This window comes from Myxocyprinus asiaticus, chromosome 9 (genome assembly GCF_019703515.2).
Source record: "Myxocyprinus asiaticus isolate MX2 ecotype Aquarium Trade chromosome 9, UBuf_Myxa_2, whole genome shotgun sequence".
Classification (NCBI taxonomy): Eukaryota; Metazoa; Chordata; class Actinopteri; order Cypriniformes; family Catostomidae; genus Myxocyprinus; species Myxocyprinus asiaticus.
The window spans coordinates 52,027,901-52,044,315 of NC_059352.1; the positions used below are offsets into that span (position 1 = coordinate 52,027,901).

The 16,415-nt window shown below is 36.9% G+C and overlaps 2 protein-coding genes across 2 annotated transcripts; one reads left to right on the plus strand and one right to left on the minus strand.

Moving 5' to 3' along the window:
• Positions 1-4,633: 4,633 nt before the first annotated feature.
• On the plus strand, positions 4,634-10,212 carry lgals2b (lectin, galactoside-binding, soluble, 2b). The gene is made up of 4 exons (XM_051706965.1): positions 4,634-4,714; positions 7,007-7,086; positions 7,179-7,347; positions 9,891-10,212. The coding sequence occupies exons 1-4, from the start codon at positions 4,712-4,714 to the stop codon at positions 10,035-10,037; spliced, it is 399 nt and encodes a 132-aa protein (XP_051562925.1). The 5' UTR covers positions 4,634-4,711; the 3' UTR covers positions 10,038-10,212.
• Positions 10,213-13,223: 3,011 nt separating this feature from the next.
• On the minus strand, positions 13,224-14,284 carry uts2r4 (urotensin-2 receptor 4). The gene has a single exon (XM_051706954.1). It carries the CDS (start codon positions 14,282-14,284, stop codon positions 13,244-13,246), a length of 1,041 nt encoding a protein of 346 aa, XP_051562914.1. The 3' UTR covers positions 13,224-13,243.
• Positions 14,285-16,415: the final 2,131 nt, after the last annotated feature.

Genomic DNA, 16,415 nt, shown 5'->3' on the forward strand with positions numbered 1-16,415 from the left:
ACTAACAATCACAATAACCTGTCACAAATATATTAGATACATAATAGTTATGTGGTATTGTTGTAATAGTTGTCAGATGGATAGACTTAGGCTAGATGGGGAACAATTCAATTTCTTCACAGTTTAGAGCAATGTACACTACCGGTCAAAAGTTTTGAAACACTTGACTGAAATGTTTCTCATGATCTTAAAAATCTTTTGATCTGAAGGCCTATTATTACATTTATAAATATTAGCTACCATGATGTACCGGCCATTGAGATTACTTTTGCAAAAACATATTGCCACCCCTCTTGCACACAACCAAAAATTTGCCTTCTAAATTTGCCTCACTCAAAGCAAAGTCTCGGTTGTCCGCTTGCGTTTCCTGGAGAAAAACAACGTCAGGCTGTAGAGATTTCAAATGTGTCAAATGTTAATTCTTTTTACTGGTCTAGGTCTAGGTTTAATGCTAAAACATCCATAAAAACCATGATTAAACAACTTGACAGCTCAAATAAAACACAAGTTTTAACAGAAGAATTAATGTAAGAGCTTTTATAAAATTGTAAGCTTTACATTTCTGCCTTTAAACCCTCCAAAATTGCTATAAATCATCTGCATTGACCGCTTCAGTCAGTACTGCGTGAACGAATGGCCCTCTAGCAGGTGTGTGCGGCACAAGCTGAGCAGCGCTGCAATAAGAGGATTTTTGTCATATTACAATTAAAATAGTCTTGAATCGTCTTGCCGAAAGGAAAGATGCCATTGAAAGGTTCAGGTTTCCTTCTCTTTCCCTCCATGTAAAACATAGCTGAATGTCAAACCATACTTTCCTTACAAAGCTTTATGGGTGTGTAAGGGGAAAGTGAATGTGCTCTAATTATCTCCGAGTTGGGTTCAGTAATATTGGGCTGATGAACATTGTTGTCTTTTCTGGTTTACCTGTAGAGCATCACAGTTAATTTAAAGACGCCATTGGATGACTTATGCTGATGTGTTTTGTGATGTGACGGTTAATCCCTGCTCTGAGACTCATCAGACTTGATGCACTATATTTATGTCCGAAGGTAGTTTATACAGTGGCATAAAACTCTCCAAATATCTCTCTAGGGAGGACAGTAAAGTAGACGCATTAATATTGAACCGTGATTAAATCTATCAATGCATTATATGGTTTTAGCTCAAGTTTTCCAGCCAATCAGAATCGTGCATTGGAATAAACCATGGGATGAAAGTAAAAACGTTTACATCTGCTGTAGGTTAATGAAGGTAATGGATGATGATGATGATGGATGAATTTCCACCTCGATTAAACATGTTCATGAAAATGTGTTGCGTCTATTGTGGTAAGACTTTCCAGTGTTATTGACGTTGCCCATCTTTGATATTTAATTTAGTCACTGTCACTTTGGTTAAAAATATTAGAATACAGGCTCAACTTCAGTTATTCGTTTGACTGCGTGAACGTAGCTGAAGTCATGTGGAAATCCACAACTCAGATTTCGCCAAGATGAAGGTGTATGATGTCATGCAAACATACTGTAGCACCCAGCGAGATTCACACAGTTAATGATAAGAATTCTTTTTTAACAAATAAAATGCATAATTGAAATAAAGTCCCTACATTACATGATGCTAACACTGCTTAGCAAACATTTACAGAGTCTGGTGTGTAAAGCACAGTGAATAATCTTATCTATGGATAACTATACTCATGCAAAACAAACACTAGCATTGCATGGCATCCTTTATTTTCAGTAATTTGGTTGCTTGGAGACTGTTTTGTTGAATGCCTGCAAGGCTAACACTAGCTTCAATTCAATGGCTGTTAAAGTTTTAGATTGTAAATTATTGTTCAGACTGCAACTGAAACAACCAATCTGGTTTCATAGAATCACGTTACTATAGCTACATTTTTGCAAAATGATTTTTACGTAGCTTGTTGTACGTATCGCGGCAGTTTCCTGGTGAAATGAACACTAGAGATGCTACAACAACAATTATTCACTTTCACACAAATCACAAATAAAACAGCAGATTATTTCACTCTGATCTTATGACATCTAAACATTTTTACTATAGTGCATGATTTATTTGAATGTTTGTATTACATAACCAACTACATTTACAAGCTTGTTAGAGTGTGATCAAATTGTGCAGTAGCTCGACTGACCGTAGTAGAGTCCTGAAGACCACGCGAGTCGACACGTCTCACATTTGCTTTTTCTGATGCTATCAGTTCGGTTTAGGTTTAAGGATTTAAAGGCATTAACCTTTAAAACCTCATCTGTTTGGGAGAACATTTAACTCTCTTTTAGCACCACATGGTGGACATTTCACCTCAGAACAGCCACAATCAGGAACCACTAAATAACATTTTGCATAAATGTCGCCAGGGCCACATAATTTTCATGAAATCAGGCTGGAAACTACACAGAGATGGCACTGTTGCAATGCAAACTGTGAAATATCCCAGTGATGTTATACTGAATATCAGTACTCTTGGAATGCTGCTTGTCCATTCAGATTAGAGAACCAGAACTAACTGTTGTATAATCACATTAACCCCATAAACTCTAAGAACCTGCCAGCGGGTCCAAAGGGGGGCGTTATATCGTGAAAAAAGTTTACGCTTAAAACATTAATGTCTCCATATACATAAGTCAGGCATATGAGGTATCATTTGAAAGCTTAGAATCTGAACTTTTCAGAGATAACCATCACTTCTGTATTTCTGTTATTTAAAATAGCAAAATAAGGCCTGAAATAATTTGCATCACAAATTAGTGCCCCCTAGAGGTAATGGGGTAGACATATTTATATGAAAAAATATGTCTTTCAAATAGCACCAAAATGGACAAGTCATATATCAAATGAAAGCTCTCATTATCAGGAATGTGACTGTACAGTTGTTTTTTTTTTTTTTTTTTTGCCTTAATACCACAGTTCGAAATATTTTCGAAAGAATCACAAACTGAAATATGATTTCCAAAAAACTGATATCTGCTTTTACCTTTTTTTTATTATATATATATATATATATATATATATATATATATATATATATATATAAAAGCAATTTTTTACTTGTCTGTAAGCTTGCTTGGATGAATAATTCAAAGTTTTATCTTAGATGTCCAGAACAAAATATGCCTTCCAGTAGGAAAAGGGTGCTAAACAAATGTGTTTTTGACTATTGATGTTAAAATCTCAGCTTTATAATGACACCTAGATTGAGCTTCTAGTCCACTCAGAGGCCGAGATATTCGATGAAATAACAAGGGTGGTGCATGAACTGTAAATTAGACTGAATGTCTATGGACGAGCACATCTGTGAGGGATAAAATGCGTTAGAGCGCCACCTACATTTCAGATCTGTATATTGTGATGGAAGGTGATAGAGAAAAATATTTTTTTCTAGTTCTTACTGCCATTTAGTGGAATAAAATGAGAACATTTTCAAATTTTCTAAATATATATATATATATATATATATATATATATATATATATATATATATATATATATATTTAAAAGCTCACCATTTACACATACTGTGGAGTAATTGCCAAAAATCTGTACCATTTTTCAGTAACAGTCTATATATTTATACATAGTACATATAGGGGGTGTTCTGAAAAATGGTTTGGCAGTTAGTCCACAGTATGTATAAATGGTGAGCTTTTAAATTTGAGTGTGAAAAAACTGCTGGTGCAAGCCCAAAAATGCACCAGAGTTTAAGTTTATCCAGTGACCTGGAATTCATTTAACATAACGTTGGATACAGTCCCAACAAGTAAAAACTGAAAGAGACTTTTACCTGGAGATTTGAGTGTTTAATCCTGTGCGGAGAGAATGAAACGATGGTCACGAACACGATACTGTTAATTCAGACGTGAGACGGAGAAGTAATATTTAACATACTCTGAAAGCATGATCACAAATAAAAGAGTAAATAGGCAAAGTTTGTTGCCTTCTCTCACCAGCTGCACACTCTGGAACATGAAATATGCATATGAAAAGCTAGTGTTTTAAAGGCATAATACATTTAAATATAAATGTTACGGTTAAGACGTACCCGTTAGAGAACACTAGGACGAACTGTTTCAGATAACAGCATGTAATCAGACTCACATCAATGTTGTGTTGAATGAGCTGGTCAGAGTCTGTAAAATATTTCATTACATCCAGCTGAACGCCCAGGACTGTGAAAACTCTTGCGCATGATTACACCTGAGAAATCTGCTGTGTGAAAAAACACATTGAAATGATTCTCTCTGAACATCCAATGCAATGACAAATCTATCAAACTTCTTACATAAAATCACAACTGCATACAATTTACACACCACTGACTCAATATAAACACTAGATGGAGACAAAAGCAAATGTTCTGTATGAATGGGAGCAACTTTCTAGCTGTCATGAGCCCGGATGTAGTTTAATTTCTCAAATACATTAAGAAAAGTAACTTGATTCAAGATTTGTGGTCTGTAATAAATTACTCTCTGCTCTCTGAATCAATTCTTTTGTTTCAGTGGAATTCCAGAGATAACAGTGATAGTGATTCCCAGGATAATCAGTTCAGCATGTGATTGGTTAAAGATCACTGCTCTTCTGTGTTCCTATTGGTTGGAGTGTTTGGTCTCCGCCTCCTGGGGTTTATTATAAGGGGCCACAGGTGAATCACACACACTTCTGCAGATTACCCCCCTGTGAAGAGGACAAGATGGTGAGTGACATCACTTCCCTTTTCTGAGGGATTTGTTTTTTATATTCTTATAATGTTTAGACTTGTAATAGCTGGTCAGGGTTGAGTTTGTTGGACTAATTCAGACAGTCTATGAACTGTTCATTCTGTTTAATCAACAGTATGAAGTGATGCTATCAGTGTCTGTCAACACTGAAGGGGGGAAAAACTCTTAGCAAACTATTGCAGCTAAAGTAATGAAATGAAATCTTTAAGAAGTTGCTAACATTAGTAAATGCATTAGGTATCACTAACAGTGAACACAATATTTTTTACCGTATTATTTAATCTTTGTTAATGTTAGTTAATAAAAATAAAATGTGTGCTGAGTGACTCCAGCCATGTCTCCTAAGCAACCAAATTGGCCCGGTTGCTAGGGAGGGTAGAGTCACATGGGGTAACCTCCTCGTGGTTGCTATAATGTGGTTCTCGCTCTCGGTGGGGCGCGTGGTGAGTTGTGCGTGGATGACGCGGAGAATAGCGTGAAGCCTCCACACACGCTAGGTCTCCGTGGTAACGCGCTCAACAAGCCACGTGATAAGATGCGCGGATTGATGGTCTCAGACACGGAGGCAACTGAGAAGTCATTTTTTGCACTTATAAGTTTAATGAATTACATATTAGTTATGTTATCCAAGGATTGGTACACAATTTATTAAAAATGGAAATCCAAAAGTACATTTTAAAATCCCTACCATGACTGTAATGATGATTGACGGGTGAAGTTGAGTAAAAGTAACGTCAACTTTTGAAATATTTTTCCCACAAAACTTATTTGAATCTATCTGTTGTGTGCCTATAAAAAATCCAAGTCATTGAAAATGAGGAAGTTTTAGACTCTCAGTGGTCAAAGAGAAAGAGAGACACAGGTGTGTGAGGTATCAGGGTGTGTCTCAGGTAGACAGATAATGAGACCGTTAAACACATTTATCAACCTTTTGCTTTGTGGATACTGCAGCAGCCTGGGTGTTATGAAGTAGACATTTCATAAAAATATTCAGCATTGATCAGCATTTTAAAGGAAACCATTGCACAACTGTGGAAAAAAAAAAAAAAATCACATGAATGTTGAGCACTCAACATGTTGAGTTATCAATGTGACAATGAGACAGTACCAGACAAATGTTTGGACACACCTACTCGTTCTTTATGACTCTTTTAAACTTTTTAGAATAACAGTAAAGTCATCAAAACGATTAAATAACAAATGGAAGTCCATTCCAACTTATCCCTTAAAAAATTTAGTTTTGTATACATTTATTCATAGAGTAAGCACAATTTATATCTGTCTACAAAAGTAATTTCAAGCATTTAAAGGTGCTGTAAGCGATTTTAACCACTCTAGAATTTCCCCAAAATGAGGTGTTGGATTAGCCACGCCCCCTTTTTCCAAAACCCCGCACTCCAAAGATACCAAATGAGCTTTATTGAGACCGACATTGTGCAGAAACGGTTGTTAAAAACAACAGCAGCAAAATAGCGCCCTCAACTGACAACTGTTATGAACAACATGGCATAAAAATGGCATTAAGCCTCAATAATTCACTGCAGCTACAATACTATATTTGTGTAATTACACTTTAACAAAGACACTATAAAATAAAGTGTAACCAAAAGTAACTTAAAAGTTAATCAATTAGTCATGTGAAATTTGATTACAATTTTAGAGCAGTAATTTGTAGCAGATTATTTTTTGAGTACTGTAACTTTCCCAACAGTGTTACACACATTTATAGATCAGTCAGATATTTCCTCCGTCACACACAGAGAATAACTAACAAGTTTTAGATAAGTGTAAGAGTTTCTAGTAAATAAGAGAGTCATTTTAGTCTTTGTTTGACAGTTGACCCAGTATCGTCCCTGACATGGCGTTCGATCAAATGTTTGCTCAGTGGCTCTTCAGCTGTTTTATGAGTTTATTATCTGTAGTTTATTATTAACTCTGGGTTTGGCTGCACAGATAACATCTGTTCCTCTTATCATCACCTTCAAGAATCGCAGGTTAAACAGTTATTTGATATAGATTTATTAACTGAAGAAAGATAAAAACCCGTGTGAACTTCTTAGTCCTATTTATTCAATATTACATGGATGTAAGAATTACAAATGTGAGAATTACCAATTACATCATGTTTTGCTTGAGTGATACAGGCATATCAATAACAAAACTCTACTGAAATTTGATTTAAAATGGTAAAACATTGTCCATCGGTAACGTTTGGCCACAAACGTCAGTGCCACAAAATTCTTGCTGTTTTTCTTCATGTCTGACAGGTGTTCACTATTAAGGACATGAGCTTTAAGGCTGGAATGGAGATGAAGATCTCTGGAAAGGTCAAATCTGGCTGTGACGGGTGTGTGATTGGTTTTAGATAGTTCACGCAAATATTTAACTTGGAAGTGCTTGCGTGTTGTCTCACGCTTATACTTCTCTCTCTGTTCTCAGGTTCTCCATCAACATCGGTCATGACACCGATGTGATCGCTCTTCACTTTAACCCTCGATTTAACTATGGGTGTGACAACAACGTCATCGTGTGCAACTCGAATCAGGGAGGCTGGGGTGACGAACATCGTGAGAACTGTTTCCCCTTTAAACAGGGCGAAGAGTTCAAGGTGACCACTAGTGACCCTGCCTATTTCTGATTGACCTCTGACCTCTTCAAACAATTGAAATGAACAGAATAGTAATAACAGACATTTAACAGACACTTGTTGTCTTTAATTTGAGCTACACTACCGGTCAAAAGTTTTGAAACACTTGACTGAAATGTTTCTCATGATCTTAAAAATCTTTTGATCTGAAGGCGTATGTTTAAATGTTTGAAATTAGTTTTGTAGACAAAAATATAATTGTGCCACCATATTAATTTATTTCATTATAAAACTAAAATTTAATTTAAAAAAAAAACGTTTTAGAATTTGATGACTTGGACCAAATAATAAAGAAAAGCAGCCAATAAGTGCCCAACATAGATGGGAACTCCTTCAATACTGTTTAAAAAGTTTACATTTTACAGGCTTCAAACTTTGCCATTAGACAGGTAGTAAATTCTGACCCGCTACGTTTGCTGCTATTTTTTGCTGCTATTTTTAGTGTTGTCTGTATAACTGTTTTTGGAAAGTGCTAATATTTAAAGGAATATTCCAGGTTCAATACAAGTTAAGCTCAATTGACAGCGTTTGTGGTGTAATGTTGATTACGAAAAATTTACTTCGACTAATCCCTTTTTTTCTTTAAACAAAAAAAAGCAAACATCGAGGTTACAGTGAAACACTTATAATGGAAGTGAATGGGGCCAGTTTTTGGAGGGTTTTAAAAGGCAGAAATGTTAAAACCAGAAATTTTATAAAAGCATTGACATCAATGCTTCTGTTAAAACATGTGTATTATTTGTGCTGTAAAGTCATTTAACCCTTTAAGCTCTGAAGGTGTTTTTAAAGATTTCCGGTTGCAGTGGAATACACAAAATTAAAGGCGTATAACTCGGCAAAAAAAAAAAAAAAAAAAAAAAACCCAAGTTGGGTCAAGTGTTTGGTATAATTTTAAAGAAAACTTTTCAATTTTTTAATGATATAGATTATATCACATTCTGAGACTCTCAGCCTAAGAAACTGCTGAAAAATCACAATACAAATTGAGCTAAAAATTAACTTTTGTTCTTATTTTTCTGATTTGACATTATATCTCTGGGTGTAAATAAGGTGGCTCTGAAAATGTGTTGTTTTGATACGAAAAAGCAATCAAAAGTTATAGCATCTCAAAAATAATTAGTGTCCAAATATGTCACCAAACAAATAAAACATAATAATTGTACATAAGAACTAATTACACATGCAAACACAACAATGACTAAAGGTTTGTATAGTATGCAGACATGATTTTAGTAATGAGATTTCACAGAATGAGTTTCATTCTGTGTCATTTGAGTCATCATTGAGTCTGTGTCATGTATTTGGCGCCATCTCCTGGTGGCCATATGTAACATTGTGCTTCATGTGGATTATCTAATGATCTATACATCTGATTATCTTGTGTGTGGAGCTCGTTTGAAAGATAATCACCTCCTCTAAGATATGGTATGTGATATTTTATGTTACATTTATTGTTCGTGAAGATATAAGCGAAAATACAGCTTATAAGCAACACCAACATAATTGTCAAAGACATATACTTAGCTATTACTTGCTATATAATAGGCTGCATTCTACTCTTTAAGAGTTTTCCAATGACATATGACACATGACTGTTTGATGAGTTTTATGTTTTACTGATTGCAATAATATGTACAGTGCAAAATTTTTATAATTTATCCAAACATAACACTTCTGATTTGTCTGCAAATTTCAAAGCACTTGTTGAGTTTTGGTCATAATGTCTACTTGCATTGGAAAGTAGAGCTTCTATACTTTCAAACGATACCTATTTTGTGTTGGTCAAGACTGTAGTTAGTATGGTGGGCCCATTGAATCAACGTTTTTATGGCCGTTTTAGGATTTATGTGCTATGTCGTCATGGCAATGAAGTTGTAAAATTGGTTATAACTTTACACAGATGTGGTTAGTAAGTGATTTTATCACACTAAAGTCATGTTAACACACACATGTTGTTTACGTCTTGTGTCTATACTTGTGAAACAGTGAGTATTTTAATGTTTAAGGATTGGCCCCATTCACTTCCATTGTGTCTCACTGTAACACAGATTTTACTTTTTTAAAGAAAATGTAAACTCTCACCAGAGTTTAATTAGCTCGTAAAAACCCAGTGAGGGGTCTCTGGGGGCGTCTTGATCTAGTCAAGTCAAACTGCCCTATCTGAATGTTCTTTGAACAGTGCGATATCTTCTGTATCTGGGTTAGTTGCCTGGATTTGGTCATTTGACAGATTACAGCAGCTCATGACACAATCACTCATAAAACTTTACCCTTTGCACTCATTAACTACTTCTGCAATCAACCGCCCTCCACCCAACTGGTGAATGGATTGTGGCACTAAAGGAGTGCCCTATATTGGCCTAAACACAGATTTGAGGTTACATTATACTGCCATGCCACACTTAACAATAATACAATGACATACATACATTTTTAAGTGTGATTGTTTCTGTTCTTTTTAATGTTTACCTTATTATTCTCTGTCTGTGTCTTCCCTCCCATAGTTGAGCATCACCTTCAACAATGAAACCTTCTATATCAAACTCCCTGAAGGCACCATGATGAGCTTCCCCAACCGCTTAGGAGATGACACATTCAAACACATCCATGTGGTTGGAGATGTGAAGATCCTGAGCTTGAAGGTCAAATGAGCAGCGAGCTCTAATGAAGGATGGTCACACTCATCTCAACATCGTCAGTATCTGCACTCGTGTTATCATGACAGCTCCGGTCTGGTGTTCTACAGCTTGATAGTCTTTGAGTTCTGAAAGCACTGAATCTAAAAACCACTCCATATTGACAAATAAAACCACTGAATCCACAAAATGTGAATGGAGTATTTATTCTCTGGTGTTCTGAGGCGCTATAATAAAGGATAGGTGCCTACAGAGTGTAACAATATGGTTCCGGAAGTATAAATCTCATTCAATTTCTCCAAAGGTGAATTGATTTTTATGATAACTTATAAACCTTTAAAGACAGACCTACCATTAGCTCTGAGGTTGTTAATCGATGGTATATGCTTCTGTTGAAGACATTAAGCTGAGTTAATTCAACTTCATCTTTTAAAAGTCATGTTTAATAGTGGAATTCCTGGTGAAGATCTATCAATACAAGCATTTCAGATAGAACACAACAACCATTTTAAATGTTAGCTGGGAGTAAAAATGAGTTCAGACTCAACTTGTGCAGATGTTGGCTGTCATTACAACTTAGTGTTATCAACGTAACTCACCTCAGTTCATAGCTTCACATCATCCACCTACTCATTAAACTTTAACGGGTGAGGCACTGTCAAAACACGCTCATCGCGACACTATCATGGAGCCACATGATTTTTATTTGGCTATTTTTTTTTTACAAATTTAATAAGCTGCACATCAAATTATCCACTAAGAACTAGAGTTGTCAATCGATTACATTTTAAATCAAATTAATTACATGATGTGCCGGATTGATCAAATTAATCGCAAATCAATATTTACTGCAAAATGCACCCAAAATAAAGGTAATTTAGAATATAATAATGAAAATAATTATAAATATAAGAAATATTATAATTTAGACAATTCAAATACACTACATCATATATACCGTATGTGGCAACAGACAAGTAAAGCATTTAAAGCACATATTAATACAAAAAATGTCTTTAAAAGTCAAAATATTGTTTGTTTTATTTCCATATCATTGAACATAACCCTGTTATTGGCCGACTTCCCTCTGCGCTATTTTTAATTGTTGGTCTATGTACTCATGCATCGTTGCGTCACGTCTCGCTAGTTTTCAGTTCCTCTTTTTAGAAGTGCTGTGTTTTTAGGACGATGTGCCAAGGTAAACGTAGTTTGAAATGATCCCAGCTTGGTCCAGCTGTTATTGAGCACAAAAGCTTATTTGGAAGGCTGTGCTGCATGTTGCCTGTGCAGCTGAAGTTGCGCTGACTGCCCCCTACTGTATCAAGGTGGTACATCAAGCATGAATTGCTCCAATAGTAGGAACATTCCTTATTACGGAATTTACCTACAGGTCGAGGGCACGATTAATTGCATTAATTTTTAACCCATTACTTTTCATATAATTAATCACACTAAATTAACACATTAAATCGACAGCCCTTCTAAGAACATAAGCTGATGCAAGTAAAAATACTGGAGACCGGAAAACGAAATAGGTGTCTGTTATGAATCGTGGAACACTTCCACATACAGGAAAAAGGTGAATAGAGAACTCCATGTATTATAGAGATCCTTGGGCACCATACCGTATAAACTGTGCAGTATTCAGTAAGTTGTAAAACAGAATTCCTTTCTGAACAGGTATTATTTTGTTCCTTTGTTAAAGCTGTTTTCAAGGGTCACAAGGTAGGTCCCATAATCATTTTGGAAACATCTGTAATGGAACTTTTCAAGTTCATGTGTTGCCCCATAACTTACATGTCAGCAGTCTAGATCTATAACCATTAGGCCGTGTCTTAAACAGACGCAATACGATAAGAATCCAGTGACAAGCAATGTGTCTGCCCACAACACGGTGGGAATCTCCTAAAATTAAATAACAAATTAAATGGCTAAATTAACCATCAGGCAGAATAGTCTGTTTTTTTAACATGAAGCTGCGTATGGACATACACTTTCTACGGTAAGCCCTGAGGAGATAAATACACAGTCACACCTTCACAGGGCAAAGTCACTCTATGAATAGCATCTTAATTCAGTCTGTTACCATTGTTTATATGTTTTCACTGTACTCCAATTGTTATTTTGGCGAGCTCAGGAAATTGGAGAGGAATTCAAAGGTAGCTGGTATGTGTATCATCCCCTCGACCACTCTAAATCGGTGTGTGTGTGTGACAGACCTCCAACTGAAGAGAGTGAGATTTCAGCACAACAATTGATAGATGTGACAACCTCGGCCAAAATAAAGTTGTTTCAAACCAGCTAGTGAGACGCTGGCTTTTATGTACTGTTATGATACGGAGTTTAGACCAATGAGAGTTCAAAGAAGATGGGGCTACATGACGTGATGCCGCAGTAATAGAAACCAAATGATTGACAGAATGTCCTGTCACTCATCGCGGCTGGTTAGGACAAAAACTCTAAATTGAGGTGAAAAAGATACCTTTTATCATGACGTCTCTGGTTAGGACACAGTGTTAGGCTACCACTCACTGGTTTAGCATGTGATTCATACAGGCTAAATGATTATTTGAACTGCACATGATGATTCTTTTGTCTGTTATGTGATTACTTCTTTTTTTTAGTGTATGTTAATTCAGTTCAGATCGAGAAGACCCTCCATCCTAACGGTAATTTACAGAGACACTCGAAAAAGCCTGAGGTACAAACTGAGGAATGTGACAGACCGCAAACACATTCCACACACACCTCAATTGCCTACATATTTAACAGTTCACTTGCCAGATCCCTGAATGTACACATGTAAATTTGTAAGTTTATTTAACTTGAATGTGTTGCCAAACACACTTCTGAAGAGACAATACACTTAAACACAAAGCTCACAGGTAAAAACAAAAAAATAAAGCACCACAAAGAAAGTAAATTCTAAAATTAAAAACATGAATATGGATTAAAACTCATAGTAACATGGGCGGCACTAGGGATTTTTTTTATCAAAATGCCCGATTTAAAATTTCAGCTCAAATCCAGTCTTCATTCCAGATTCGTCCTCAGCCACCCGGATGGAGGCGAGTCACTGTGCCTCCATGAGGAATCAGAACCACATTGGGAATTTGGCATGTCAAATTGGGGAGAAAAGGGAATAAAATCCAAAAAACAAAATCCAGTATTCATTGTATGGAAAAAAAATGCCATGAAAGTGAAGTATCTTTGTATCATCATCAATTATCCTGGACCGCATTGACCCCTACAGCTGACCCCTGATCAACTCGACTCGACCCAGAGGACTGACCTCTCTGGGCCAAGTAGTCATGGTAGTTGCGTGTTAGCAACGTGTAAAGCAACGGGTTCACGCAGCTGTTACCATATGTCAGGCAGGTGACGAAGAAGTTGACGTACGTGTGAGCAGCAGGCGACAGAGAACGAAGCGACTCGGACGAAAAAAGTTTCGCCATCTGCCAACCCCAAAACGGCAGGAAGCACGCCCAGTATGCCACCACGATACAGAAGATCATTCCCACCACCTTGTGCTTCAGGCTGCGTCTCCGTACGGATGATGATGAAGATCTGTTTCTGGTTCCCCGTGCCAGGTTGGTCTGGGCGGCCCAGTAATGTCGGGCGAGACCCGCGTAGAGTCCTAGCATCAGCAGGCCGGGCAGGAGCATGCTAGTGAAGAAGAGCGCGGTGAGGTAAGCTTTGAAGGCTTCGGGTGTCCATGTGGGAAAACATATGCGTTTGACGAGACCGACGGCAGCCGGTCGCCCCTCTCTCAGTCGAATCATCACCATCATGGGGAGCGTCAGGACAAACGCAGCCAACCAGATGCCCAAAGCCATCAACCAGTGTCCGCGGGCAGTCGAGCGACGTGCTCTGAAAGGTGTAGCGACTGCACGGTAGCGCTCCAGACTCATTGCGACTAGCACAAACACGCTAGCGTGCATTGTGAGTAGATCCAGACTTAACAGCAGCCTACAGCCCATCTCCCCAAAGAACCAATCGTGCGCGAAGTAGGTGCACACTACAAAGGGAATTGTGCCAAGGTAGAGCAAGTCAGCCGTGGCTAAGTTGAGAATAAAGACGTACATGGATCCAGCACGACGTAATGTAGCCGAACGCATTATGGCCAGTGTGTACAGGTTTCCGGCCAAGCCCAAAACACACATGGTGATGAGGGTGGCGCCCAGGAGCGGGGTCACCCACACCACACTTCCACCACCTGCTCCGGTCCCGCTGCTGGCTCCTGCCGTGCTGCTGTTGGACATTTGAGTCATTATACAGAGATAAATACTTTCAAACTTTTCTATAGAACAGAGGTGATTTTCTGAATTCCACTTCCAATAAAAACCAAGAGTTAATCAGCAGATAAGCACCTTTGTCCAAATTACTGACGTCAAAATAGCACATGAACGTGGACAAACGGAGGCGCAGAGGAACATGAAGTCCTAAACAAGCCCATGATCCAATAATTTGCTGAAATGTTTAGCTCTGCGCTAGTCCAAAATCTAAAACTGTCATTGACTTTAAAGATGCTCCAAAGGTTTTTCCATTATCATCTCATGTTTTCCAGAATTCTGCTGGTCTTTGGTGTGTCTGTTCGGCTCAAAGGGTTTGGCTTCAAGTTCTTGAGTCTTATTGTTTTGTATTGAGACAATCTTGTTTCCCAGAACGCGACTGGTCTTCATGTGTCCATCCAGAGAAAGTTCAGCCTCGAGATCTTGAGATTGTCGTTTTGTATTGAGATGTTTTATCCATCTATGTTGTTGTGTCTGAAGAATTCTCTTTCTGTCTCTTCTATCTTCTCTCTGAGTTTGCTCTACACTGTCTCTCTTTCACAGGAAGGTGTAATCTAGCGTTCAGTGTTTGAATTGCAAGAGCTCCACTGTGAGTCTTTCCACCAGTCTTTGAACACACTGGTGCGGTTTCACACACTCCGATAAGCAGCAGAACTCAATAATGTTGACTTCACACTTATGTACAAACACACAACACACACACATACAGTAATATCGTCTTCCTCATGTGAATATAATTAAATAGTAGACTAATTCATTGTGATTAATTATATATATAAAAAAAAGTGTAAGGAATATTCCTTCTGTTGGAGCAACTCAAGCTTGAAGTACTCCCTACGTTTATTTTTATGAGTCTCGGTCAGCAGGGGGCAGTAAGCACAACTCTAGCTGAACGACAACATGCAGCTGTAAAGACAACAAACCACACTCACCGACAGCACAAGATGACGACGTGTTCCTGTACGGAGCGCAATTCCGAATGCAGTGATCTCAAGACGCGTTTTACAGTTTTAAAATACGTTTAACTTGACACAGTGTCCTAAAAACACTGTGATTATGACAAGACGCAACCAAAATAAGAGTCTCCAAAAGCATCCGTCTGATGCATGTGTACATTGACGCATAAGTATAAGTCGTCTATTTTGGAAAGATTGACAAGTTCAGACAATGATAGGCTTACAGTATGATCAATATTATGGCAATATATTGCCTTCTATAGCCACATTTTGTATTGTCTTATTAATGCTTTACTCATCTGCCACAATACTGTAATGTATTTTAATTATCTAAATGATATATATATATATATATATATATATATATATATATATATATATATATATATATATATTATTAATAATATATATATATATTATTATTATTATTATTCATAGTTAATTAATTATATATTGAATTATTTTTATTTGAGCGCCTTTCTCTGCAAATACTGATGTATGCAATTAATCACGATTAATTTCATCAATCAGCATATCATGTAATTAATTTGATTTTTAAAAAATGTATTGATTAATGGGCCTTTATAAAAAGCAAATGAAACCTCATGAACACATAGATTATTAGAGCAGTTTCAGGCAAACATATTTTATAACAAATTCAAAATGGTATTCAGATTGTTAAATACAGTGTTACAGTCGTGTAAAAATACACAATATAATAACGGTTATGAAGTGGAACAGCTGTTCACCAGCATCCATAGAGAACAGCTATTAACATCAGATCACATGTCAGGACTAGGTCATCTAGTGGAAGAATGATACTCATAAATTTGCTAAACAAAGTGTTTTAACGAAACTTTGCGTCCTTATTATTTGTATTATGACAGTGTTAGAAAGTCAATGAGACACTTGAGTCATGCTATTTTGTGAATATAGTCGCTATGCTGTGTGTCATGTCTAAAGCAATGGCCTTTAGCTGTGACTGTAGACACAATATACTGTAACACAATATACTTTATTGCTTAATTATTACGTGGATCTCTGGAAAACATTTGTGATTGGTCGAATAGTGTCACAAATGTTTTTGTATAATGACCAAAAAACTGTGTACTTATTTGTATAAACTTAAAATATTAAATTGTTCT